At 44.5% G+C, this 25,781-nt stretch overlaps 1 protein-coding gene and 1 pseudogene across 2 annotated transcripts in view; both read right to left on the bottom strand.

Annotated features, from left to right (window-relative positions):
• Positions 1–4,973: 4,973 nt before the first annotated feature.
• Positions 4,974–7,095, bottom strand: LOC144327645 (uncharacterized; annotated as a pseudogene).
• Positions 7,096–7,489: 394 nt separating this feature from the next.
• LOC144327639 (uncharacterized) overlaps positions 7,490–25,781 on the bottom strand; it is a 29,681-nt gene continuing 11,389 nt past the window's right edge. Inside the window, exons 1-6 of one of the 2 annotated variants that reach the window (XM_077928048.1) lie at positions 21,656–21,741; positions 20,429–20,498; positions 20,151–20,232; positions 19,784–19,866; positions 17,868–17,994; positions 7,490–9,255 (exon numbers count right to left, since the gene is read on the bottom strand). In XM_077928048.1, coding sequence (XP_077784174.1) covers positions 7,490–9,255; positions 17,868–17,994; positions 19,784–19,866; positions 20,151–20,211 — 2,037 coding nt within the window. In that variant the 5' untranslated portion in view covers positions 20,212–20,232; positions 20,429–20,498; positions 21,656–21,741. Of the gene's footprint in view, positions 9,256–17,867; positions 17,995–19,783; positions 19,867–20,150; positions 20,233–20,428; positions 20,499–21,655; positions 21,742–25,781 lie in introns of those variants that run through there. The other variant, XM_077928047.1, reaches the window with a different exon arrangement.

Consider the following 25,781-nt stretch of genomic DNA (forward strand, 5'->3'; position numbering starts at 1 on the left):
CTGGGGAGCCACGTTCTGGTAGAAGGAGGCCAGGATTAGGCCCCAAGGCCTGAGGTGTCCCTCCTCCCCTGCAGTAGGACTTGGAATCCAGGAGAAAACTCGTGGAATATCCTTGCCAGGTGCTCAGGGACGGACTCACCTGTCCCCATGTCCTTCTCTTTGCAGATGTCCTGCAAACTGTGTTAAAATGTGACATCAAGCTTTATTTACAGCAGAAAATAACAAAGAAACATGGCGTGAGCTGTCTTCCACAGCCGTCTCCTCCTCGGTCAGAGTAAAAGAGAAGAAAGGATGGAAGTGATTTACAGACTGACTTCCATTCTTACACAGACAGTACAGAAGGTGTAAACATGGATATCATGTTACACTAGCAATGGGAGAATGAAATACTGACAGTTTGGCCCCCAATTTGGGCCAAGACCAAAGCTGGCATCCCTCATGGTCCAGGAGTGCCAGGGACTCCGTGGTGGGGGCAGTGGGGGCCGCTTTGGCCAGGACTGGCCCCTGACTTCTCCTGGGCATAGTCGGCCAATCGGTGTTAAAGAAGGATAGAACTTTCTTTATGTACGCTACAACAGCAGCAAGAATACTTATTGCAAAGTATTGGAAGACACAAGATATACCCACTCTGGAAGAATGGCAGATGAAGGTGATGGACTACATGGAATTGGCGGAAATGACTGGTAGAATCCGAGACCAGGGAGAAGAGTCAGTGGAAGAAGATTGGAAGAAATTTAAAGACTATCAACAGAGATATTGCAAAATTAATGAATGTTAGAATGATGTTGGATTGAAATTAAGTGGTTTCTAGCTGTAATGGTATAAAAGAATATGAAAAAATGGTTTTTTATAAGTAAAAATTCAAGGTTATAATAACTTAAGATTAAAGATCAGGGTAGAATAAAGAGGGAAAGAAACTGCTGAGCTAATAAATTGAATTGAAATACAAAAAAGGGAGGTATGAGGAGGTCCGGGAAACAAGTAAATGAGAAATAATGTGATGAAAAGATTGATTGTTTTTAACTATTTTTATTTTGTATTTTTTCTTTTTTCTTTTTCTATTTTGTAATGTAAAAACACTAATAAAAATGTTATAAAAAACAGACTGGCCCCTGACTCCAAGACGCTCTTTCCTCCCGCTGGACCTCCGATGTTACGCCCTTTGGGAAAGTGGGGAGGAACAGAAACTAGTGGCCAACAGCATCCCTTCTCTGCTGGCCTTTGCCCGAAGTTCCCCCATCTCAGAGCAAGTAGATTCAGTCCTTTGAACACTTCCATCTCCCCAAGAGACTCCCAAGGCTACTCATCCTCTGCAGTTGATAACAGACCTAACTGAAAAGAACGGCTTCCTCTTCTGGTGACACCAGAGAATTCTAGAAGACATTCACCCTTTCCATAGCATTATGGATGCACGATTCCCACAGACAAGTTTCTTGGCAAGACAAGGGCCTTTCCTGGCCATAGAGTGTCCTCCTCAGCATCCCCAACGAAGGAGCTGGGTTGCAAGAGCTGCAGCTAATGGGGGAGGCCTGTCCTCCCCCCTCCCATCTCACCTGGCTGCTAGGTAGGAAAGCAAGACCCAGAGAGAGTTGTGGTAAACCCCAAAACCAGCTTGCTCTGTGCCGGAGCCAAAGCTGCGACTAATAGAGAAGCAAGATCTGTTTGGGTGTTGATGCTGTGAGCCCCTCCGTCCTACACTCCGGTTGTGTATGCGAGTAAATAAAACTAGATATCATAAAGACGCCACAGTCTCCGCTGACCTTCATTCCAAGGGGAAGATGGGGAAGCGCCTGGGACCCCTGGAATCTCACCCCTCAGAGACTGGGGTAGTTTGCAAATACACACACACACATACAATAATTTGTGCCTGTGCTTCTAATAGATAACTAAGTGTGAAGAGCATGTCATGTGCTTCAGCAACAGCCCTCCTGTAAATAAGGAAATGCAACCCCCATTGCTGGTCGACTCAAAAAAGCAACAAGGGAATCTGCTCTGGTGTCCCATGAGGTCTGTGGGGCCCTAAGTAAGAGGAGCCACTTTTAATAACTGAATTAAAGAAATTTAAGAGTTCCTTCGCTGGTATTTCATCGCCTTTCCATCTTTGAACTAGTAAAATTCTGACTGCTGTTGTCACATACATGAATAGATTTTTCTTATCTTTTGGTAAATACTGCCCTAAAAAACCTAATAAAAACACTTCTGGTCTTTTAACAAAGGTTATCTTAAACCTTTTTTTTTTCCATTTCATTATAGATCATCTCCCAATAGGTGGAGCCAGGTGGGACCAGGTCCAGGTGAGGGGGGGTTGCTATGGTGACATGGACCACAGACTTGCAGGCGGCCATTTTGGGTTAGTAATGAGTCGAGTGGAGAAGAGAGCAGTTGCTGGCAGTTGATGGAGGACAAGGCGAGGCAAACAGTGGATTCTTATTTTCTCAGTTTCTTATTTCATTTATTACTTGTTTTTCTCTTCTTGAAGATGTGCCACAGGCTTTCTTCATCCAGCAATGGTGAGTATTGGAGGAAACAAGAGCAGGGAGAGGATCCCTCAGACCTTCCTCCCGCTGCCAGGGCTCTTTGCCCCCCACTCTGCACTCTCAGCAGTGAGGAACTGACAGCCTGACTTTTGCTGGAGCCAGAGCAAGATCTCTTGCTCCAGGTGATGCAGAGCTGACAGGCAGCTGCCCTGAGAGGCCTCCATGCCCTTCAGGTGTCCAAACACCGGACAGTGGAGGCCTTTCTGGGGAGGGACCCCCATGGGGAGGTGGGGGAGGGAGGGGCTTTGGGGAAGGGATTGTCCGTCTGCCGGAGAGGAGGACCCTACTGGCCTAGGTTCATGTATCCTGTTTGAAAGGGGAATCATTGTTGGGACTTCTTGTGAAATTCTGGGTCAGGAGTGCGGTTCCTACAATGGAGGCATGTGCAACACTACTACACTGTGGAACTGTAAGGTAAAGGTAAAGGTACCCCTGCCCGTACGGGCCAGTCTTGACAGACTCTAGGGTTGTGCGCTCATTTCACTCTATAGGCCGGGAGCCAGCGCTGTCCACAGACACTTCCGGGTCACGTGGCCAGCGTGACAAGCTGCATCTGGCGAGCCAGCGCAGCACACGGAACGCCGTTTACCTTCTCGCTATAAAGCGGTCCCTATTTATCTACTTGCACTTAAGGGTGCTTTCGAACTGCTAGGTTGGCAGGCGCTGGGACCGAGCGACGGGAGCGCACCCCGCCACGGGGATTCGAACCGCCGACCTTTCGATCGGCAAGTCCTAGGCGCTGAGGCTTTAACCCACAGCGCCACCCGCGTCCCTGTGGAACTGTAGTAGGCTCCAAATTGGACTTTATGAACATATGTGGAACAGAAACTAGCAGACATTTGGTCTTTATGAATGAACGGATTTATTGCACTTTATGTGTTGTTTATGTTCAAGATAAACATTTGATATTGTGATAAGAATATATAGAAGAGTATTGTTTATGTGAATCCACAGCCGGTTACGTCTTGTGTTTGTCGAATGTATTTCATGTAACGCAAGGTTTGATGCTGTTTTGCAAATTCCTAGAATGGAGGCATGTGCGACAGGTCAATCGCGATCTACTGGTCGATCCACAACTCTGGTCACTGCTCCCTGAGAAAAGCTCAACAACTCTGGGCAAAGACAATGGGTAGATGACTGGCAGGTTTTTTATTACTGGGAGTAGATCTCAGCATCTTGGAAGTTAGACGTCCCTGCTTTAATGCATAGGTAAAGGTAAAGGGACTCCTGACCATTAGGTCCAGTCATGGCCAAATCTGGGGTTGCGGCGCTCATCTCACTTTATTGGCCGAGGGAGCCGGCGTACAGCTTCCAGGTCATGTGGCCAGCAGGACTAAGCCGCTTCTGGCGAACCAGAGCAGCGCACAGAAACAGAAGGCGAAGGTGTAGATTTAAGAGACCAAATTCCCAAGGGCATAAAACCTCTTCAGTCAGTTTAAAATCCACTTTCCCAGTTTGATGTCCTAAGACATATATCTCATTCAGCCCACATTTTACCAGCTTCCTCACATAAATCTCACAGAGGACTTTGACAAAAGCCTCACTGAAATCGAGATGCACTATTTCAACAGCAGTTCCCTGATCCACAAAGTTTGTAACTCTATCAAAAAAAAAAAAGGAGAGATTTCTCTGACTTGACTTGTTTTTGAGAAAGCCATGCTTTCATCCTGTATGTTGTAAAATCTTCAGATGAAGGGCGAATAAATTTTAAAAATAATAAATGAGGATCTTGACATATGCAAAGGAAGGCGATTTATGTATTTATTTAATTTGTAAACCAACCAACCCAGTGTTGCCGACTTGAATAAAATATTGGTAGGTGGCCAATGCCTAGAATGGCAGTAACTTTTTAAAAAAGTAATATTTTGAGCCCGTAGTTCCATTTCCCAGCAGCTCCCCTTGCCCTGGAGAACACTTCTAGCATTCCATCTCCTCTACCTGTGGCATTGTTCAGAAAGCACCTAGAAGCTCCCTAGAGGTTGAAGTGCCAATCAGACTTCTGTTTTGCGCTCTATTAATTCCAATTAGCAGTACTGGGGGTGGTTCACATTCAGGGGCAGTGCTTTTGGCCAGCAGAGGGTGTCACAGGGCCAGCCTACTTTCCCTTTAAAGCAAACTTGGGTCTCCAGCTGTTTTTGGACTACAACTCCCATCACCCCTAGCTAGCAGGACCAATGGGGAGGGATGATGGGAACTGTAGTCCGAGAGCTGCTGGGGACCCTAGTTTGGGAAACCTTGCTTTAAAGCAACTTTTGCACTTCACCCGCAAAGATGGGACCTGTCTACGTTTGTATTTTCTTGTATTTTGTTTTCTTCATGACCTTTGTGCATTTATTTTTTATTTTTTAAGAGGGCAGATTGAAAGAGAAATTTTATGGCAAGTTGCAGAAGAATAAAAGGTTGTGTTTGGGAAAAAAACACAAAAAACCTGGGGGGTGGCCTCCTCAAATATTTTATTGGGGGGTGAAGAGTTGGCACCTATTCCCTACACCCACAGGTCTCAGGATGGTTACAACATAAAAACACAAAACATCACATGTTAAAAGAGCATTAGATGTCTTTTTAAAAAAAAAATTATTAATGTTCTTACGTTACATCGGTAAACATGATCATGTTACATCACAAGGCTTATTTTACTATAATTTTCAACATGTATACAAAGTTTATATGCTAAAAGAAAAAGAAAACAAGGACAAAAAATTATTCCAAAATCATATATGTACCAACACTTGGGACTTCCTGTCTATCCCGTTGTATATTCCTTTTTCACAAATGAATGTACTCTTATTATTGTATATGTCTTTACATTTTATCTAATACATTCCTATATCAATATGTACCCTTAGTCTTATTTCTCAACTCAGTCTCTTTCCAACGTCAATTAAATGATAGCATAGATAGCGAACCTTTACTGTATTTTGGAACATATATCTATCCCACTTTTAAATAATTTTTTGTTTTGAATTGCCTCTCAGGCTATTTGTCAACTTCACCATTTCAGCAAATTCTTGTAGCTTGTTGTGCCAGTCCGAGCTGTGGCCGTTGCATATAAAAATACTTCTCTAAAGGAATTTGGGATGTCTCTGCCAACAATACTTAACAGAAATCCCTCTGGTCTTTTTAGAAAGGTTATTCCAAACATTTGTTTCAACTCATCATAAATTAAGGCCCATAACACTTTTATCTTCATACACATCAATTAGCCAAAGCCTGGATTCTAAAGCTGTATAATGGTTTTTCCCAACTTTGCATGGATTCTTTAATGGGAAGTGAGATTGGAGCTATCAGTGAAGCTCTTTCCACATTCCACACACTGATAGGGTTTCTCTCCTGTATGAATTCTTTGATGGGAAGTGAGATAGGAGCTATCAGTGAAGCTCTTTCCACATTCCACACACTGATAGGGTTTCTCCCCTGTATGAATCCTTTGATGGGAGGTGAGAGAGGAGCTATCAGTGAAGCTCTTTCCAAATTTTACACACTCAAAGGGTTTCTCCCCTGTATGGATTCTTTGATGTGAAGTGAGATTTCGACTGTGACTGAAGCTCTTTCCACATTCCTCACACTGATAGGGTTTCTCCGCTGTATGAATCCTTTGATGGGAAGTGAGAGAGGAGCTATCAGTGAAGCTCTTTCCACATTCCACACACTGATAGGGTTTATCCCCTGTATGAATTGTTTGATGGGGAGTAAGGCTGTCCTTATTACTGAAGCTCTTTCCACATTCCACACACTGATAAGGTTTCTCCCCTGTATGGATTCTTTGATGGGAGCTGAGAGATGAGCTATCAGTGAAGTTCTTTCCACATTTCACACACTGATAGTTTCTCCCCTGTATGAATCCTTTGATGGGAAGTGCGATTGCGGCTGTTTCTGAAGCTCTTTCCACATTCCACACACGGATAGGGCTTCTCCCCTTTATGAATCCTTTGATGTGAAGTGAGAGAGGAGCGCTGACTGAAGTACTTTCCACATTCCACGCACTGATAGGGTTTCTCCCCTTTATGAATTCTTTGATGGGAAGTGAGACTGTAGCTGTGACTGAAGTTCTTTCCACATTTCACACACTGATAGGGTTTCTCCCCTGTATGAATTCTTTGATGTGAAGTGAGATTCTGACTGTGACTGAAGCTCTTTACACATTCCTCACACTGATAGGGTTTCTCCCCTGTATGAATCCTTTGATGGGAGGTGAGAGAGGAGCTATTAGTGAAGCTCTTTCCACATTTCACACACTGAAAGGGTTTCTTGCCTGTATGAATTCTTTGATGGGAAGTGAGATTCGGGCTGTGACTGAAGCTCTTTCCACATTCAAAACAATGATAGGGTTTCTCCCCTGTATGAATTCTTTGACGTGAAGTGAAAGAGCTCTGACTGAAGCTCTTTCCACATTCCACACACAGATAGGGTTTCTCCCCTGTATGAATCCTTTGATGGAAGCTGAGAGAGGAGCTATCAGTGAAGCTCTTTCCACATTTCACACACTGATAGGGTTTCTCTGATGGGAAGTTTTGTTTCTGCACATGACTTTGGCAAACCACTCTAAGCTGAAGCATTCCTTCCTACCCTAGAATGTTCAGTTCACATTGAGTTCATGAAACATCGTACCCTGACCTGTTCTTAATGCATGGTTGACCACATCTACGGAATACAATAGTTATGCTCTGTTAAGTTTTGCTATATCAATCACTAGTAATAGTTTATATGCTCCTTTAAGTTCTGCTATATCAATCACTAGTTATAGTTTAATAAGGAGGTTTTCATGCCTGTCCAATTCTGTGTTCCCTTTCCCAACCTTTAATCTATTGATGATTAATGTCTATATGCAACCCTTGTATTGTATTTGTGTTAACCAATCAGCAACAAGCACATATGTGGCAATGCTGTAATATTCAATAAAAGGGACTCCCCGAGACATGCTCGGTAGATGCCTCCCATATGACACTTGCCATTCATCTGTCGTTTATTTCAACCCAACATTTCTCCCCTGTATGAATTCTTTTATGGGAGGTGAGGGAAGAGCTATCAGTGAAGCTCTTTCCACATTCCACACACTGATAGGGTTTCTCCCCTATATGAATTCTTTGATGGGAAGTGAGATTCTTGCTGTGACTGAAGCTCTTTCCACATTCCACACACTGATAGGGTTTTTCTCCTGTATGAATTCTTTGATGGGAAGTGAGATTGTTGCTGTGACTGAAGCTCTTTCCACATTCCACACACTGATAGGGTTTCTCCCCTGTATGAATTCTTTGATGGGAAGTGAGATTGTTGCTGTGACTGAAGCTCTTTCCACATTCCACACACTGATAGGGTTTCTCCCCTGTATGAATCCTTTGATGGGAAGTGAGATTGCGGCTGTTTCTGAAGCTCTTTCCACATTCCACACACGGATAGGGTTTCTCCCCTTTATGAATCCTTTGATGTGAAGTGAGAGAGGAGCTCTGACTGAAGCTCTTTCCACATTTCACACACTGATAGGGTTTCTCCCCTGTATGAATTCTTTCATGGGAAGTGAGATTGTTGCTGTGACTGAAGCTCTTTCCACATTCCACACACTGATAGGGTTTCTGCCCTGTATGAATCCTTTGATGGGAACTGAGAGAGGAGTTCTGACTGAAGCTCTTTCCACATTCCACACACTGATAAGGTTTCTCCCCTGTATGAATTTTTTGATGGGAACTGAGAGAGGAGTTCTGACTGAAGCTCTTTCCACATTCAAAACAATGATAGGGTTTCTCCCCTGAATGAATTCGTTGATGGGAAGTGAGAGAGGAGCTATCAGTGAAGCTCTTTCCACATTCCACACACTGATAAGGTTTCTCCCTTGTATGAATTCTTTGATGGGAACTGAGAGAGGAGTTCTGACTGAAGCTCTTTCCACATTCCACACACTGATAAGGTTTCTCCCCTGTATGAATTTTTTGATGGGAACTGAGAGAGGAGTTCTGACTGAAGCTCTTTCCACATTCCACACACTGATAGGGTTTCTCCCCTGTATGAATTCTCTGATGGGAAGTGAGATTCTGTCTCTGACTGAAGCTCTTTCCACATTCCACACACTGATAAGGTTTCTCCCCTGAATGAATTATTTGATGGGAAGTGAGAGAGGAGCTCTGGCTGAAGCTCTTTCCACATTCCACACACTGATAGGGTTTCTCCCTTGTATGAATCCTTTGATGAGAGGTGAGAGAGGAGCTCTGGCTGAAGCTCTTTCCGCATTCCACACACTGATAGGGTTTCTCCCCTGTATGAATTCTTTGATGAGAAGTGAGAGAGGAACCCTGACTGAAGCTCTTTCCACATTCCACACACTGATAGGGTTTCTCCCCTGTATGAATTCTTTGATGGGAAGTAAGACTGTTCTTATTGAAGCTCTTTCCACATTCCACACACTGATAATGTTTATCCCCTGTATGAATTCTTTGATGGGAAGTGAGAGATGAGCTATCAGTGAAGCTCTTTCCACATTCAACACACTGATATGGTTTCATCCCTGTATGAATTCTTTGATGGGAAATAAGGTTGACGCTCCGACTGAAGCTCTTTCCACATTCCACACACTGATAGGGTTTCTTTCCAATAAGATTTTGTTGAAGGGAAGTGGAATGGCAGTTCTGTTTGCAGCTTTCTCCACACTCGAAATTTTTATCCGGCTTCTCCTCTCTGGGGACTTTATCGTGGTCACCTTTGTTCTCGATTTCAGATTCATCACAATCTGCAATGAAGACAAAATTAGAGCCTCAGGAATAAATGGAGAAGAACTGAAGGGAGTTGTGTCACATGACAAAGACACATGAGAGCAGAAGCAGCAAAGCAGGCTGGGAAGTGCTGGGGCTGCACAATCATTTGGGTCTACTAAAGTTATTCAGGCCTAACTGCTAACTGTTGAGTCACTCTGACATGTGGCTTGGCAGCCATTTTCTCTCTGCGTTCTATGTAAGATTTCAGTCAGAGTCAGTATGCCTCAGTTGTGAGGAACAGAGTCAGTATGTAATCTCAGTCAAACTGTTTGGAACCATGTTGTTTATGAAGAAGTTTATTTTAACTAAGTAAAGCTCTTATTCTTTCACTTAAAAACTCTGCATTATTAATTTACGCTGAGTGTCAGGTTATGGGCCTTGTGTTTTATGGATGGCGAATTGCTAAAGCTGGAGAATCAGGGTACTGTCGCTGAGGACCTCAAAGGGACTGAAGGTCCAGTGGTGAGACTGCGTACCAAAGAAGCAGACTCGATGCAGCAAGAGCAGAAGCCATGCCAGCTCAGTAACCTACGCAGTTTATTAATCTTGGCAACACTGCCCAGATGGAATGTCTGAATGGTAAGAACTACCTGACTTGGGCTCTCAAGCTTGAACTGGTTCTAAAACGTGATAGACTTTGGCACTGTGTGGAAACTGGTTTGAAGCCACAACCCTCTGAGCAGGAAGGTGAAGAAGATGATAGAGCCAGAGCGCACATTTTGTTGGCTCTAGAGGAACCACAGGTCCTGCACATTGCAGATTTGTACTCTGCCAAACAATACTGGGATCGTCTACGTCAGATACACCTGTCTGACAGTGCTTGTTCAATAATTGGACTAACTGCGGGAGGTAGTGGAAGACAGGAGTGCCTGGCGTCCTCTGGTCTATGGAGTCACGAAGAGTTGGACATGACTAAATGACTAAACAACAACAACAACAACAACAACAACAGGAGACTGTACAGAACTGTGCTACCTGAAGGTGGATGTTTAGTCACACACCTCCAGACTTTGCACATTATTCCTCTAGTTGCAAAGGAGAGGTAAAAGATTTGTAGACCTGGATCAAATCTATATCCTGCTATCCAGTCTCCCACCAAGCTTTAATATTGTGATAGCCTCTCTTGAAAGCATGAGGCAAGAAGATTTATCGATGGCGTATGTAACAACCCGTCTACAGGAGGAATCTGAAAAGTGCGTGGAAAAGCTGAGTGAGAAGGCAGACTGGTGGAGTTTGAGTCGCCCTGCTAACCAGAGACCCAGATTCTCATGAGAAGATGGGACCGAAGAACGCTCCACAGATCGTGCCATGTTGGCAAAGAAATGCTATCGGTGTGGCAAGCTCGGGCACATGAAGAAAAATTGCTGTGTGAAAATCCCAGGAAAAGCGAGCGATCCATGTGAGACAGAAAAGTGGATACATTTCGTCTCGGCCGCCGCAAGAAAAGAAAAGAATTTTTTTCCAGACAGCTACATTTTGGACTGGCTCTGCTAGAATCATAATGAACAACCCTGACTGCTTTACAACACTCAGCAAATTGCCAAAAGGCAAGGACAGCATTTATCTTGCTGATGGGCAGAATTGCCCAGTCTCAGGTATAGCTATGTGCTATTTGCCATGCCTAGACGCAGAATTGAGGGATATATTGTTGTTGAAGAACTAGAATTTTCTTTATTGTCAATTTCATACCTTACAAATGTTGGTTTTGAATTTATTTTTGAGGGTGATGAGTGTTTTATTAAGAAGCAGGGCAAGGTAATTGCTTCTACAAAAATGGTGGATGGCTTGTATTCTTTACAGCATTCTCCGCCCAGTGACGGGGTCACAGAGAGACCAAAAGATGGAAAAAATGATGTGTTAATAACTGAACTATGTCAGCAAAACTCTAATTGCCCGCATAAAAACTGCATCCATGCTTTGCATAGAAAAATGGGGCATGCAAGTTTCAAATATCTGGAGAACATGCAAAAAATATGTAAAGATTTAAATGTCAATCAGTGCAGCACATACCTTGAATGTGCTATTTGCAAGCAAGCAAAATCAAAGTTGCAACCAATACCAGGTAGAAGTGATAGAATTTCTATACATTCTTTGCAACTTGTTCATTCTGACTTAATTGTTCCTTTTCCAGAGAGTGAGGGAGGATCTAGATACTGCCTAATTATTGTGGATGATAAAACAAGGTATTCATGGCTATATCTATTGAGAAACAAATCAGAATGTGCTGATGCTTTTAAGTCCTGGAAGGTATGGGCAGAAGGACGTTTTCAAAGGCCAGTTATTCAACTCCAAACCGACCGAGGAGGTGAATATTTAAGTAATCATTTAAGTAATCATTCCAGGCATGGCTTAAACGCCATGGAATAACGCATCGTCTTACATGTCCAAATAGTCCCTGGGAAAATGGAGTTGCAGAGAGACATGTGGGTGTCATACAAATTGTAAAGGACAGCTTGTTAACTGAAGCTGGATTGCATCAAAATGATGCAAAGCTCTGGAGAGAAGCTCTCCTGATTGCAAATTTTCTAGTGAACCATACTTTCACTACTGTCACGGGTGATATTCCCAACAGAATGCTTTGCTGAACAGGATAGGTGGGAACAGGTTGATGCCAATCCTAGTATTTTAATTCCTCTCTCAGTACAGCCACAGGAGCCTCTCAGGCAGCCAGCTGCTGAAGAAAAGCTAGAAAGTGGGGAAAATTTGCCCTCAGACACTGACACTTTGCAAAGTGCCAGAAGCAGTGAATCAGAGGAACAACAAAATGATGAACTGGAGGAGCAACAAGAGAAGGAAAGCCCAGTGGTTATTCCTAGGAGGTCCACACAGACTACCAAGGGTATCCCTCCAGATAAATTGACTTTTGGTGCAACAAAAGGGTGTCATGTTAATTGTACAGAGCCGCAGGACTTTGCTCAAGTTCTGAAACTACCTTCTAAGGAACAAACCCAATGGTTTGACGCCATGAAAGAAGAGTTGAGATCATTCAAAGAAAATAAGGTTTACACACTAGCCAAATTGCCACCAGGTGAAAAGTGAATTTCTAGCAGGTGGGTCTTTAAAGGAAGATTCAGGTGTCTGGTGACACATGTTTTAAAGCTAGACTGCTAGCAAAAGGTTTTGCACAAAAACCAGGAATTCACTATGGTGAGCTTTTTGCGCCCACTGCCAAGGCGGAATCGGTGAGGCTTGTTTTGTCTGTTGCAGCCGACAAGAAATTGGAAGTGAGTCATTATGATATTACTTCTGCATATCTAAATGCTCCTCTGGACTAGATGATATACATGGGACAACCCCCAGGGTTTGAGGAGGGGAATGATTTGGTGTGAAATTAGACAAAGCTGTCTATGGTCTTAAGCAAAGTGCTAAATGCTGGAACGATTGTATAAACACACAACTCAAATCTTGGATTTAAAAGGAGTATTGCTGACCCTTGATTGTATATGAAAGGATCAGTCAACAATTACATATTGGTTTTGATCTTTGTAGATGACTTGATGGTGGCAGGTAGTCCCACAGGTAAAATTCAAAAGATAGCAAATCAGTTGGAAAAACATTTCAAACTAAAAGACCTAGGACCAATAAGTCACTATTTAGGGGTCCAAATATGCAGAGAAGCAGGTGGAAGTTTCTTAATATGCCAACAGCAAAAGATTAAAGGTCTGCTTGAACAGCTAGAAATGCAGGATTGTAATGCTGTGCAAACCCCTATGACTGTAGATTTTCAAAAGACTGAAAATGATGTTTCGTTTGATCAACCAGATTTATAGGTAAAGGTAAAGGTACCCCTGCCCATACGGGCCAGTCTTGACAGACTCTAGGGTTGTGTGCTCATCTCACTCTAGAGGCCGGGAGCCGGCGCCGTCCGCAGACACTTCCGGGTCACGTGGCCAGTGTGACATCGCTGCTCTGGCGAGCCTGCACCAGAGCAGCACACGGAACGCCGTTTACCTTCCCGCTATAAAGCGGTACCTATTTATCTACTTGCACTTAAAGGTGCTTTCGAACTGCTAGGTGGGCAGGAGTTGGGACCGAAAGATGGGAGCTCACCCTGCCGCGGGGATTCAAACCGCCGACCATACGATCGGCAAGTCCTAGACACTGTGGTTTTACCCACAGCGCCACCCGCGTCCCTAACCAGATTTATACCAATCGGTAATAAGATCTCTTCTGTACCTGAGCCTGATATTTCATTTTGTGTAGGCATTCTAAGTAAGCCTAGTGTAAATTAAGCCAGAAAAGTAAGTAAGCCTAGTGTAAATTATTGGGCTGCTGTGAAGCAAATACTGAGATACCTGAAGGGTACACAGAGTAAGTGTATAAAATTATCTGCATCTAATTCAAGTGATTTGCAGGTGTTTGTGGACAGTAACTTCGCAAATTGTCCACCCACGAGAAAATCAACCAGCGGTCTAGTGGTCATGTTTAGAAATTCACTAATTGGTTGGAAATCCAAAAAGCAAGGTTTTGTTGCCACATCTACATGTAAGGCAGAATTTCCTGCATTATCTGAAGAGTGTAATGAAGTCACATGGTACACCCAGGTATTAAATGATTTGGGATATGAAGTGCAACAGCCTGTGACAATCTATGAGGATAATCAAGCTGGTATCACAATCGCTAATTCAGGGAACACTTCAGCACGTGCAAAACACATGGCCACCAAATTTTGCAATGTTAAAGACTATATACAATGTAATGTGATTAAGTTGGTTTATTGTCAATCACAGGATAATTTGTCTGATTTATTTACAAAACGTTCCCTAGGGTGCAACATGTGGAATTGATTGCAAAGCTGAATCTTGTGGACAAAGTATATGAATAAGTTAATTTTTCATGTTTATGCTTCTGTTCTCTAGGTCTTTGGGGGAGTGTCATGTGACAAAGACACATGAGAGCAGAAGCAGCAAAGCAGGCTGGGAAGTGCTGGGACTGCACAATCATTTGGGCCTGCTAAAGTCATTCAGGCCTAACTGCTAACTGTTGAGTCGCTCTGACATGTGACTTAGCAGCCATTTTCTCTCTGTGTTCTCTGTAAGATTTCAGTCAGAGTCAGTCTGCCTCAGTTGTGAGCAGAGTCAGTATGTAATCTCAGTCAAACTGTTTGGAACCATGTTTTTATGAAGAAGTTTATTTTAGCTCAGTAAAGCTCTTATTCTTTCACTTAAAAACTCTGCATTGTTAATTTATGCTGCGCTTCAAGTTGGGTGTGTGTTCATTACCTGTGTTGCTTGTCGTTAACCAACATATTTATTATTAGATTCTGATGAGTTGTTGAATGTTGCTTTGTTTGATACACAGTAGTGGTCAAAATTGTGGAAGCCTTTTGGAAAAAAGTGTATTTCAGAGGTTTGATGGCTCATAACACCACTTCTTTTATAGGAATAACATAAAATTGTATATCAATGGAAAGATAATTTAATCAAGAATGCAATCCATCAAGAATGCAAGTTTGTTCAATTACTCATATTTTATCAAATGTTATAGTCAAATAACCAGAAAAAGGAAGCACAACTTGCTTAGGTTGACTTTTGTCAATGTGTTATGTGATTGCTATCAAGTTGGTTGGTTTTTTTTGTGTTCTTTCATTTAGTGAGGTTGTAAAACATAATAAAATTATAGAAATGGCACAAAAAGTTGACGGGTCACCCAGAAAGCAATGTAAAATAGTAGTATTACGTGAACAAGGCTACAATTATGAATAAATTTGAAGAGAGATTGGGAGAAACATAACCAAAGCTGGCATTTCTATATTTTTGAAGATGTATATGGAGACTCAGTCACTACAAAATCAGACTGGTAAAGGCAGGAAGAGGTGCACAAAGGCAAGTGACGATCGAAGAATGTAGAGACTGTCCCTACATGACAGAAGAATATCATCTGGGTGTATACAAGATGACATGGCGAGATGCAATGTGAAGTTGAGTGCAAGGACTGGTCAAAATGTTAGAATTCTAAGGAAAAAGCCATTGTTATCTCTCAATCAAAGGTTGAAAAGATTAAACCCATGTTAACTGGACAGAGGAACAATGGGACAGTGTTATTTGGACGGATAAGACCCAAATCTCCTTGCTTGGTGGTGATGGCATGAAATACACAAGGAGAAGAATCAGAGAAGATTTACATGCTACTTGCATTACACCAACCATGAAACACCCAGATAGTGTGATGATCTGGGGTTGTATGGCAGCAAAAGGTGTGGGCAGAATTTGCGTCATTAATGGGAATGTAAATGCCCCCAAAATGGGAAGCGGGTGGCGCTGTGGTCTAAACTACAGATCCTGGGGCTTGCCAATCAGAATGTTAGCGGTTTGAATCTCCACTACTGAGTGAGCTCCCGTTGCTCGGTCCCTGCTCTTGCCAACCTAGGAGTTCGAAAGCACGTAAAAGTGCAAGTAGATAAATAGGTACCACTCCAGCGGGAAGGTAAACGGTGTTTCGGTGCCCTGCTCTGGTTCGCCAGAGCGGCTTAGTCATGCTGGCCACATGACCCAGAAGCTGTACGCTGGCTCCCTCGGCCAATAAAGTGAGATGAGTGCCACAACCCCAGAGTCGGTCACGACTGGACCTAATGGTCAGGGTTCCCTTTACCTTTAAGACCTTAAAATTATTATCACAGAACCTAGTGTGAAGGGCTGGGGGCTTTAAGCCTCTGTCTCTATCCAGACCAAGGGCCCTGGCCCACCTTGCATGGCTGTTGTAGGACTACAGTGTTGGACCTCCACTGTATGAGGCAATATGCTTCCGAATGCTGGGAATCTCAAATGGGCATCCGATTGGGACCAGGATGCTGAACTATATGGACCTCATATGGATCCAGCAAGACTCTTGGATTCTTAGGTTCTTACATTGCATCAGCCTTTCAGGGTCATGCAAGGTGACCTTGGTGGCTCACCAGGAGACCAGCTGCGCACACAGATCAATCTCCTGTTTCCAGGACGCCTTTCGTCTGATCATTACTTATTTAACACCAATACTGCAGCGCCACAACCCAAGAGTCGTTCGCAACTGGATTTTAAACACCCCCCAAATACATAAACGAAAAGCTTGAGCCCAAACTGAAGCGTTCCGCAGGTGATCTTTACCCAGATACTGAAGCATTTATATTTGGTTTTTTGTTTGTTTGTTTGTTTTCTATTTCAACAGGATTCAGCTCCATGTCATGTTGCTGCTGTGTTGAAAAAGTGCTTTCAAGATAATCCTATTCCACTGCCGGAATGGCCTGGGAATAGCCAAAACTTTAACCCAATTGGAAATCTATGCAGTCGACTAAAGAAACATTTTAAACAGAGGCAACCCAGCAATAAAGCCCAATTAACAGAGGCAATAATTCAGTCTTTGTTTCACATTATTACAACTGCAGAACTAAAAACTTGATTCACTTCATGGGAAGATGTTGTAAGGCCGTAATGAAAGCTAAAGGTTACCAATGGTTACCAAAGGTTTCACGTTTTTTCTTTATGACTGCTGTTCTAATACATACTCCATCATAAAAGTCATTGCATTACATTCTTCATTAAATTATCTTTCCATTGCTATTTAATTTATTGCATTATTCCACACAAAGGTGGAGTTATGAGCCATCAAACCTCAGAAATACACTTTTCACAAAAGGTTTCCACAATTTTGGCCACTAGTAGAAGTTGTTCATTTTAAAGTTAATGTTCTTTTTATATGGAATCAGATTATTATTATTATTATTATTATTATGGGCATTTGTAAACCGAGGTACCACTGTATCATCCTCATCCTCATCACTGCTACTACTACCTGAGATTCCATAAGCCTAGCTCTTCTCTGGGATTAATTTTATTTGGCCCAGTCATGGCATCCCCTCCATCTCCAATGTCAGTCCTTGTTATGGCTTGGTCTCTCCCACAAACGTGAGACGACTCTGGCTGTTAATAATTGCAGATTTATTGCTAAAACAACAAACTTGGACGGAGCTCCTCTACTCATCGTCCTCCCCACAAGATGGAGTTGTCCAGACTGAGCTCCTCCCCCTTCCCCAGCACGGAGGCCCCCACCTTCTCTTCCAGTATCTTTCGCCTGTCTTGACCACTTTTCAGATCCTATGAGATTTGGCAGAGAATGCTTCCTGCATTCCAGCGTCTGACTCACTCCTGTAGCTCTCACACAGCTGTCTGTCACTCTGTCTCTGTTTTTCTTCTCCCCTTTGTTCAGAGCTCAGATGACAGTTGATCTCCCTCTCCTCTCCCTAGGCCTGCTTCTTCTCTGGCTGGCAGCACCCGAGCTTCGCTGCCAGTCGGCTCTTTGGTCAACCCAAGACTGACAGGAGCAAAAACAAAAACAGAAAACCGGACGCTACTTATCTTTCCTAACAATTCTGAAGCTGACATTTTAGATGACCTGGGAAGTTCAGACCAGCTCAATCATGGTAGAAAAAGGAATAATCTGAGGAAGATTGTTCAAAGAAAAAACACTAAATTACTCTTTATTGTAGGGATGTTAGGTTCCCAGGTGTTATATGGGGCACTGTTGAGCTCTGTGAAAATATATGAGGTTGGTCCCATAGAGGTATTTTTTGAATTTCCAGCAAATACGACGATCCCAGAGGGAGCCTTACCAAGAGAGGGCACAATCCCAGGATTCTCCTCCATGACATCCTTTTGCAGAGCTCTCTGGTCAGGATCCAGGAATGCCCACTCCTTGTCTGTGAAACCAACAGCAACATTTTCAAAGCACAATGGACCCTAAAAGAAAAAGGGAAATGTCCTCCTCTGAGACAGCAGAAATATGATCTGCTACACAATGCTCTGTTGTGTCCTTCCTGTTAATTGTGGTGTTGTTTCAATAGGATTGCTTTGCTGCACATATTAATTCTGGGTGCTTATTTTATTTTCCGTTTTAATTATGGGTGTTCATCTTTGTGCAAATAGGTGGTACTCAAGCATTCCAGTTTCCCCAATGGAAGGATTGACTCCGCCACTTGCAGCTGCTGGGTGACCTTGGGCCAGTCACACTTCCTTGAAGTCTCTCAGCCTCACTCACCTCACAGAGTGTTTGTTGTGGGGGAGGAAGGGAAAGGAGAATGTTAGCCGCTTTGAGACTCCTGAAGGGGAGTGAAAGGCGGGATATCAAATCCAAACTCTTCTTCTTCTTTTCCCTCTCCTCCTGAGCTGTTCTGGGGAGTTCCCTCCCAATGCCCTAGAGCCAAATTCAAGGGATTCATGGAGGCATGGAGAGGGGGAGGAATGGGGGGCAGGCCCCATTTTGCAGCCAATGGGGCTGGTTAGGTGCATCCAGGCCACTATTTGTTCTGATTTGTTCACTGCTTAGAAACCGATTTTAGCATTCAGTGATCAATCTAGAAATACAGTAGTGCCTCGCAAGTCGAAATTAATTCGTTCCGCGAATTTTTTCGTCTAGCGAATTTTTCGTCTTGCGAAGCACGAAATCCCATAGGAATGCATTGAAAATCAATTAATGCGTTCCTATGGTCAAAAAAAGTCCAAACAAAGCCAAATTTGGTACAACAAGAGTTTATTAAGTGCTCTTTAAAGTCACACATACTGTAAAGAGCATTTCAAAATTCAAACCCAGAATTTTTTTAAAAAAAACAGCAGAGTTGCCCAATGGTCACAGAAAATCATAAAAATGCAGAAAAAAACACACACAAGCTTCCAGATTCTTGCAAACCCCTCCCCAACACCAAGTCCTTGAATTCCAAACACCCCAACCCAAAATCCAAAGCCCCCCCAAAAAAGTTTTAAAAGCTTAACTTACCAAATGGCTGCAAAAGAAGTTTTGGAAAAGCTTCAAAAATCACCAAAGTCTTTAAAAACCTCAAAAAAGGCTACTATGTACACTGCGTTCTATGAGTTGCTCCTCGAAGTCAAGTCGCAACTGTATTAACAGTGTTAAGAAAAAGGAAACAAACTTGCAAGACGTTTTCGTCTTGCGAAGCAAGCCCATAGGGAAATTTGTCTTGCGAAGCAGCTCAAAAAACAGAAAACCCTTTTGTCTAGTGAGTTTTCCGTCTTGCGAGGCATTCGTCTTGTGGGGCACCACTGTAAAATAAGCTTGTTTTGGATGGCCATCTGTCTTGGATGATCTAGCAGAGATTCCTGCATTGCACGGGGTCTCCTGGCTCTGAGAGACAAGCAGGGAGGGTGGCTTCTGGCAAAAGGAGAGGGAGCCACCGGTGGCTCTTCCTATCCTGACTCACCTCTGCCTCTCGACCTTCCTCTCCCACTCGCCTCTTTCCTCTTCTGCCTCTGATTCTGCACTGCATTCTGCCACAGAGTCTCCCAGCTCACTAAGCCCTGTAACCCCTTCAGCTTCTGACACCTCCTCTTCCCAGCCTTCTCCCTCTTGCCCCTCTGACCGCTCATCCTTCCTCCACCTCCACTCCTTCAGCTCTCAGCCATCTTCCCTTTCTGGTTTCCTGGCTGCTTCCTCCCACTACTCCGCTGTGCCCAACCAGTCCATGACATTGCTCCATCCCTTGGCCTCTGTCCCCACAAGGCAGCTTCCCCTGACCTGATCTGGTTCCACAGCCGCTGCTTCCCTTCTGCCCCCATGAAAAGGCGGATCAGGAGGTCTTGCCGGCATCCTTCTGCCACCTGCAAGAAAAAAAAGGTAAGCAGGACGCCAGGAGTGTCTGCTTCTCTCACAGGTGAAACAGGGCATCTCTAACTACAGATGGGCCTTTGAGAAAGACTAACCTACTGAGAGCATTTGGACATTTGTGCCCATTTCATATGTTAGTTGTGCAGAAATACATCTCCCCTCCTCTGGACCCTTGTTCCCAACTGTTTCCCCGCAAAACAAGATGAAAAGAACCCCCAGATGAGTTGGGAAACCAACGGAATGAGACCAGACAGAGAAAAACCACCTTCCTCCTTACCCAGTGGCCTCTCTCTGGTGTCCAAGGGAGGCCTCTCTGCCTCACAGGAATCCAGGTCCATTTCTGCAAAGAGATCCTTTCCCTGAAAAAGAAACACGGATTAAAAACACAGAAAGGTGAGAAATATTAGAAAGAGAATGGCAAAGACTTGAAGGGTGTGAGATCTCATTCCATGGATGCTTTCCCAGAAAACGGATGGGCCATCAGCAGACCATTATGGGATGTTTTCTGTCCTGTTTGGAGCCCCTTGGGAGTATCCAGAGGAAAGTCTCTTTCACCTGCTTTCTCTCCTCTGCCTGATTCAGGAGGAAACCTTCTGTTTGTCGTAATGAAAAGCTCTAGGAATTTCTACAAAGCAAATACATTATTCTGTTACAGAATTTGTAGGGCAGCGGAGAAAATGGTTCCCTGAGCAAGCATGGATGAGTCTTGCTGGGAACCAGGGCAGGATTGCACCGCATCCCAGACCATGAACAATCTTTTTGAAAAGAAAGAGGAGAAGAAATACGTCTCTAGCCTTCTAGCAATGCAAAATGTGGAGGCAACTGAAGGGATTTCTGGGAGATTAATCAACCTGGTTTCTGCTGCCCTTCCAGTCAATGAATGAAGTCAGAACTGACTGACAAGGGAATTGTTTGTATCTTGTGAAAAATGGATGCTTGGCTCTAGTGGTGGTCCTCACCCGGAGGTCTTCAGGCAGGAGTTGCTCCCCCCCACTCCCACTCCCACCCCACCCCCCTGCTTCTGTCTCTTTTTCTTGCACTTGGACTCTCTGCCGCTCTCCAGACAGATTCCTGGGGTGGGGTCGCTTTTTCTTTGCTCTGAGGGCCAGGTATGTACCTGACCAACCCCCTGGGGGCCAAGTGGGCAGGGCCAAAGACATCATAAAAATAATTTATTATTATTATTGTTGTTGTTGTTGTTATTCTGTTAGATAACGTAACTCACACACAGCCGTTGATGCCAAGGCTTGGTGAGTAGCAGCGCCCATTTCCGGCTGCTTTGCCAGCAACAATCCCTTTGGGACAGAGAGGACGTGGTCCTGGGATGCCATGCTCTGGGTGCGAGGGGATTGCTGCAGTGGCCTCCATGTGGAGCTGCCCTTGGAGATGACTGGGAAACTGGTCCGCAATGCAGCAGCCAGACTATGGGCTGGGATCCCTCTCTTTATTCCTGGCCTTTCCTGGGGAGGGGGCTAGTCCACCTCCTCGTCCAGCTTTGGAAAACCATTTGCACATGTTTCCTCTGTTGTGCAATGAGGCTGAGCGATGACACACAGAGTTAAAGTCCCAGGGACTCCTTTGTTTAAAGCAGGGAGATTTTTTCTGAAGGGGGGGGGCGGACGGCCAAGTGAGTTTGGGATCCTCTGATCTGCAGGAAGGAGAGCGTGGCAGACCTGGCCCCTCCCGGATCAGGCCCCCCAGGCATCTTCCCCTGCTGCAGCCCTGGGACCCCCCCCCCCGTCTCCCCACTGCACCCTCTGGGGGGAGAGAGAGGAGACTCACCAGATCCCAGGAGGGGACAGCGAGGCAGCCCTTGCAGGAGAGACCCCAAAGCAAGGAAAGAACTGGGGAGGGACGGAGGGGCCTTGGCTCTGGAGGACCTGTCCCCCTTGCTTCCTGTCCTCTCTAGGAAGGCAGCTCACTTCCTTTTAACCCTTGCCAAGCCGAGTCCCTCCAGCTCAGCCCTCTCTCGCTTGGCAGAACCTCAGATTCTTATTATTTTTTATGGATTTAGGGGGGCAGCTGCCCCCCCTGGCTAGGCCCATGCCCAGATATCCTTTTGGGGGTGAGGCTCTTGGCTGGACTCTGAGCATCTCCCTCCCTTGGCCAGAAACCAGAGGAAGAGCTTGCAGGGAAAAGGGCTTTGCAGGAGGCAAGGAAGTGCCTCCTAGAATTCAGGAGTGGAGAGATAGGAGGGGATCCCAGGGTCATCTAGTCCAACCCCCAGCAATGCAGGAATCTCAGCTAAAGCATCCATGGCAGATGGCCGTCCGATCTCTGCTGAGAAACCTCCATGGAAGGAGAGTCCACCACCTCCCAAGGGAGACCTTTCCCCTGCCCAACTGCTCTTAGATGTCCCTCAAGGCAGCGGGTCCTGAGTTCTAGCCCTGCTGAAACAATCGCACTGGCTGCCAAGGAGGAACCCAGCGAATTTCAAAAGAAATAAATCCTATTCTCATCATAAATGAGTAATACTTTCTTAAACATGCTTTTTATACTAATATACAAAAGTATGCTATTTCCCTTTCCAGAAATGCTCAATTGCTAATTCAAAGGACTGAAAATGGATGGTGGTTGTTATTATGTTTAGGGAAGCTTTTAATATTTGTTGGACTGTTGTATTTTAATATTTTGTTGGAAGCCGCCCAGAGTGGCTGGGGAAACCCAGTCAGATGGGTGGGGTATAAATATATTATTATTATTATTATTATTATTATTATTATTATTATTATTATTATTATTTATTGTATTGATCAGGTGAGTGTTCTCCTTTCGAAATAGCGTTTTCGAAATAGCTAATAGCGTAAGGTTGGTAATAGCGTTTCGTTAGCGTGGGGAGCCACATTCTGGTAGGAGGAGGCCAGGATTTGCCCCCAAGGCCTGGGATGTCCCTCCTCCCCTGTAGTAGGACTTGGAATCCAGGAGAAAACTCTTGGAATAGCCTTGCCAGGTGTTCAGGGACGGACTCACCTGTCCCCATGTCATTCTCTTTGCAGATGTGCTGCAAACTGTGTTGTAATCTGAAATCAACGTTTATTTACAGTGGAAAATAACAAAGAAACATGGCGTGAGCTGTCTTCCACAGCCGTCTCCTCCTCGGTCAGAGTAAAAGAAAACAAAGGATGGAAGTGATTTACAGACTGACTTCCATTCTTACACAGACAGTACAGAAGGTGTAAACATGGGTATCATGTTACACTAGCAATGGGAGAATGAAATACTGACAGTTTGGCCCCCAATTTGGTCCACAACCAAAGTTGGCAACCCTCATGGTCCAGGAGTGCCAGGGACTCTGTGGTGAGGGCAGTGGGGGCCGCTTTGGCCCAGACTGGCCCCTGACCCTGAGACGCTCTTTCCTCCCGCAGGACCTCCGATGTTACGCCCTTTGGGAAAGTGGGGAGAAACAGAAACCAGCAGCCAACAGCATCCCTTCTCTGCTGGCCTTTGCCCGAAGTTCCCCCCATCTCACAGCAAGTAGCTCTCCTTCATGGATTCAGTCCTTCCATCACTTCCATCTCCCCAAGAGACTCCCAAGGCTACTCATCCTCTGCAGTTGAGAACAGACCTAACTGAAAAGAACGGCTTCCTCTTCTGGTGACACCAGAGAATTCTAGAAGACATTCACCCTTTCCATAGCATTATGGATGCACGATTCCCACAGACAAGTTTCTTGGCAAAACAAGGGCCTTCTCTGGCCATAGAGTGTCCTCCTCAGCATCCCCAACAAAGGAGCTGGGTTGCAAGAGCTGCAGCTAATGGGGGAGGCCTGTCCTCCCCCCTCCCATCTACCTGGCTGCTAGGTAGGAAAGCAAGACCCAGAGAGAGTTGTGGGAAACCCCAAAACCAGCTTGCTCTGTGCCGGAGCCAAAGCTGCGACTAATAGAGAAGCAAGATCTGTTCGGGTGTTGATGCTGTGAGCCCCTCCGTCCTACACTCCGGTTGTGTATGTGAGTAAATAAAACTAGATATCGTAAAGACGCCACAGTCTCTGCTGACTTTCGTTCCAAGGAAACCGAAGATGGGAAAGCGCCTGGGACCCCTGGAATCTCACCGCTCAGAGACTGGGGTAGTTTGCAAATACAAACACACACACAATAATTTGTGCCTGTGTTCCTAATAGATAGCTAAGTGTGAAGAGCATGTCATGTGCTTTAGCAACAGCCCTCCTGGAAATAAGGAAATGCAACCCCCATTGCTGGTTGACTCAAAAAAGCAACAAGGGAATCTGCTCTGGTGTCCCATGAGGTATATGGGGCCCTTAAGTAAGAGGAGTCATTGCTTTTCTTTCCTTTTTTTAAAAAAAATATAACTTAATTAAAGAAATTTTAACATAATCAAACATTCAAATTTCATTTTACAATTTCAATTAACACCCCGCCCCCATGCGACTTCCCTCAACTTCCCTTCCTAGTTTATAACACCTCTGTTTCTTTTGCTAATAAATTTGTATTCCTTATATATTAAAATGAAGGTTATAACATTTGTCTCTTCCTTCTCATTTTTACCTCATAATTGCATTTTCTGTTTGTATTTTTCCATTACTCAAATCCTGCCAGTGAGTTCATTTCTATGCATTGTTTCTGTATATACATCGTAAAAGATTCGCAATCTTTTAAAAAGTCATTATTGTCCTTATCTTTAAGTCTCTCAGTTAGCTTCGCCATTTCAGCGTATTCCATCAATTTTCTTGCCAGTGTTCTTTCTCTGGTATTTCATCGCCTTTCCATCTTTGAGCTAGTAAAATTCTGGCCGCTGTTGTCACATACATGAATGGATTATTCTTAATTTTTGGTAAATCCTGCCCTAAAATACCTAATAAAAACGCTTCTGGTCTTTTAACAAAGGTTATCTTAAAACCTTTTTTTCATTTCATTATAGATCATCTCCCAATAGGTGGAGCCAGGTGGGACCAGGTCCAGGTGAGGGGGGGTTGCTATGGTGACATGGACCACAGACTTGCAGGCGGCCATTTTGGGTTAGCAGTGAGGCGAGTGGAGGAGAGAGCAGTTGGTGTCAGTTGACGGAGGACAAGGCGAGGCAAACAGTGGATTCTTATTTTCTCAGTTTCTTATTTCGCTTATTTCATTTATTACTTGTTTTTCTCTTCTTGAAGATGTGCCACAGGCTTTCGTCATCCAGCAATGGTGAGTATTGGAGGAAACAAGAGTAGGGAGAGAATAGCTGTCAACGTTTTCCTTTTTTGAAGGGAAATTCCCTTATTCTGAATAGGATTCCTCGCAACAAAAGGGAAAAGTTGACTGCTATGAGGGAGAGGATCCCTCAGACCTGCTCCCCGCTGCCGGGACTCTCAGTTGTGAGGAACTGACAGCCTGACTTTTGCTGGAGCCAGAACAAGATCTCTTGCTCCAGGTGATGCAGAGCTGCCAGGAAGCTGCCTTTTAAAACAGTAATATTTTGAGCCCGTAGTTCAATTTCCCAGCAGCTCCCCTTGCCCCAGAGACACTTTTAGCATGCCATCTCCTCTACCTGTGGCATTGTTCAGCAGTGGGGAAAGTGACCTCTTCACACCGGAGGTCCATTTGGTATGGCCCTTTCCAGGTTTTCCCCTGCCCCTTGTGTTAGTCTTTCATTTGTTCTCCTGTGTGTGTTGCCAGTAGACGCCACAATTCTGTGGGTACTCTAGGTGGTGCAGAAAGCGCCTAGAAGCTCCCAAGAGGTTGAAGTACCGATCAAACTTCTGTTTTGCGCTCTATAAATTCCAATTAGGAGTACTGGGGGCGGTTCACATTCAGGGGCAGTGCTTTTGGCCAGCAGAGGGTGTCACAGGGCCAGCCTACTTTCCCTTTAAAGCAAACTTGGGTTTCCAGCTGGTTTTGGACTACAACTCCCATCATCCCTAAGTAGCAGGACCAATGGGGAGGGATGATGGGAACTGTAGTCCGGGAGC

This window comes from Podarcis muralis, chromosome 4 (genome assembly GCF_964188315.1).
Source record: "Podarcis muralis chromosome 4, rPodMur119.hap1.1, whole genome shotgun sequence".
NCBI lineage: Eukaryota > Metazoa > Chordata > Lepidosauria > Squamata > Lacertidae > Podarcis > Podarcis muralis.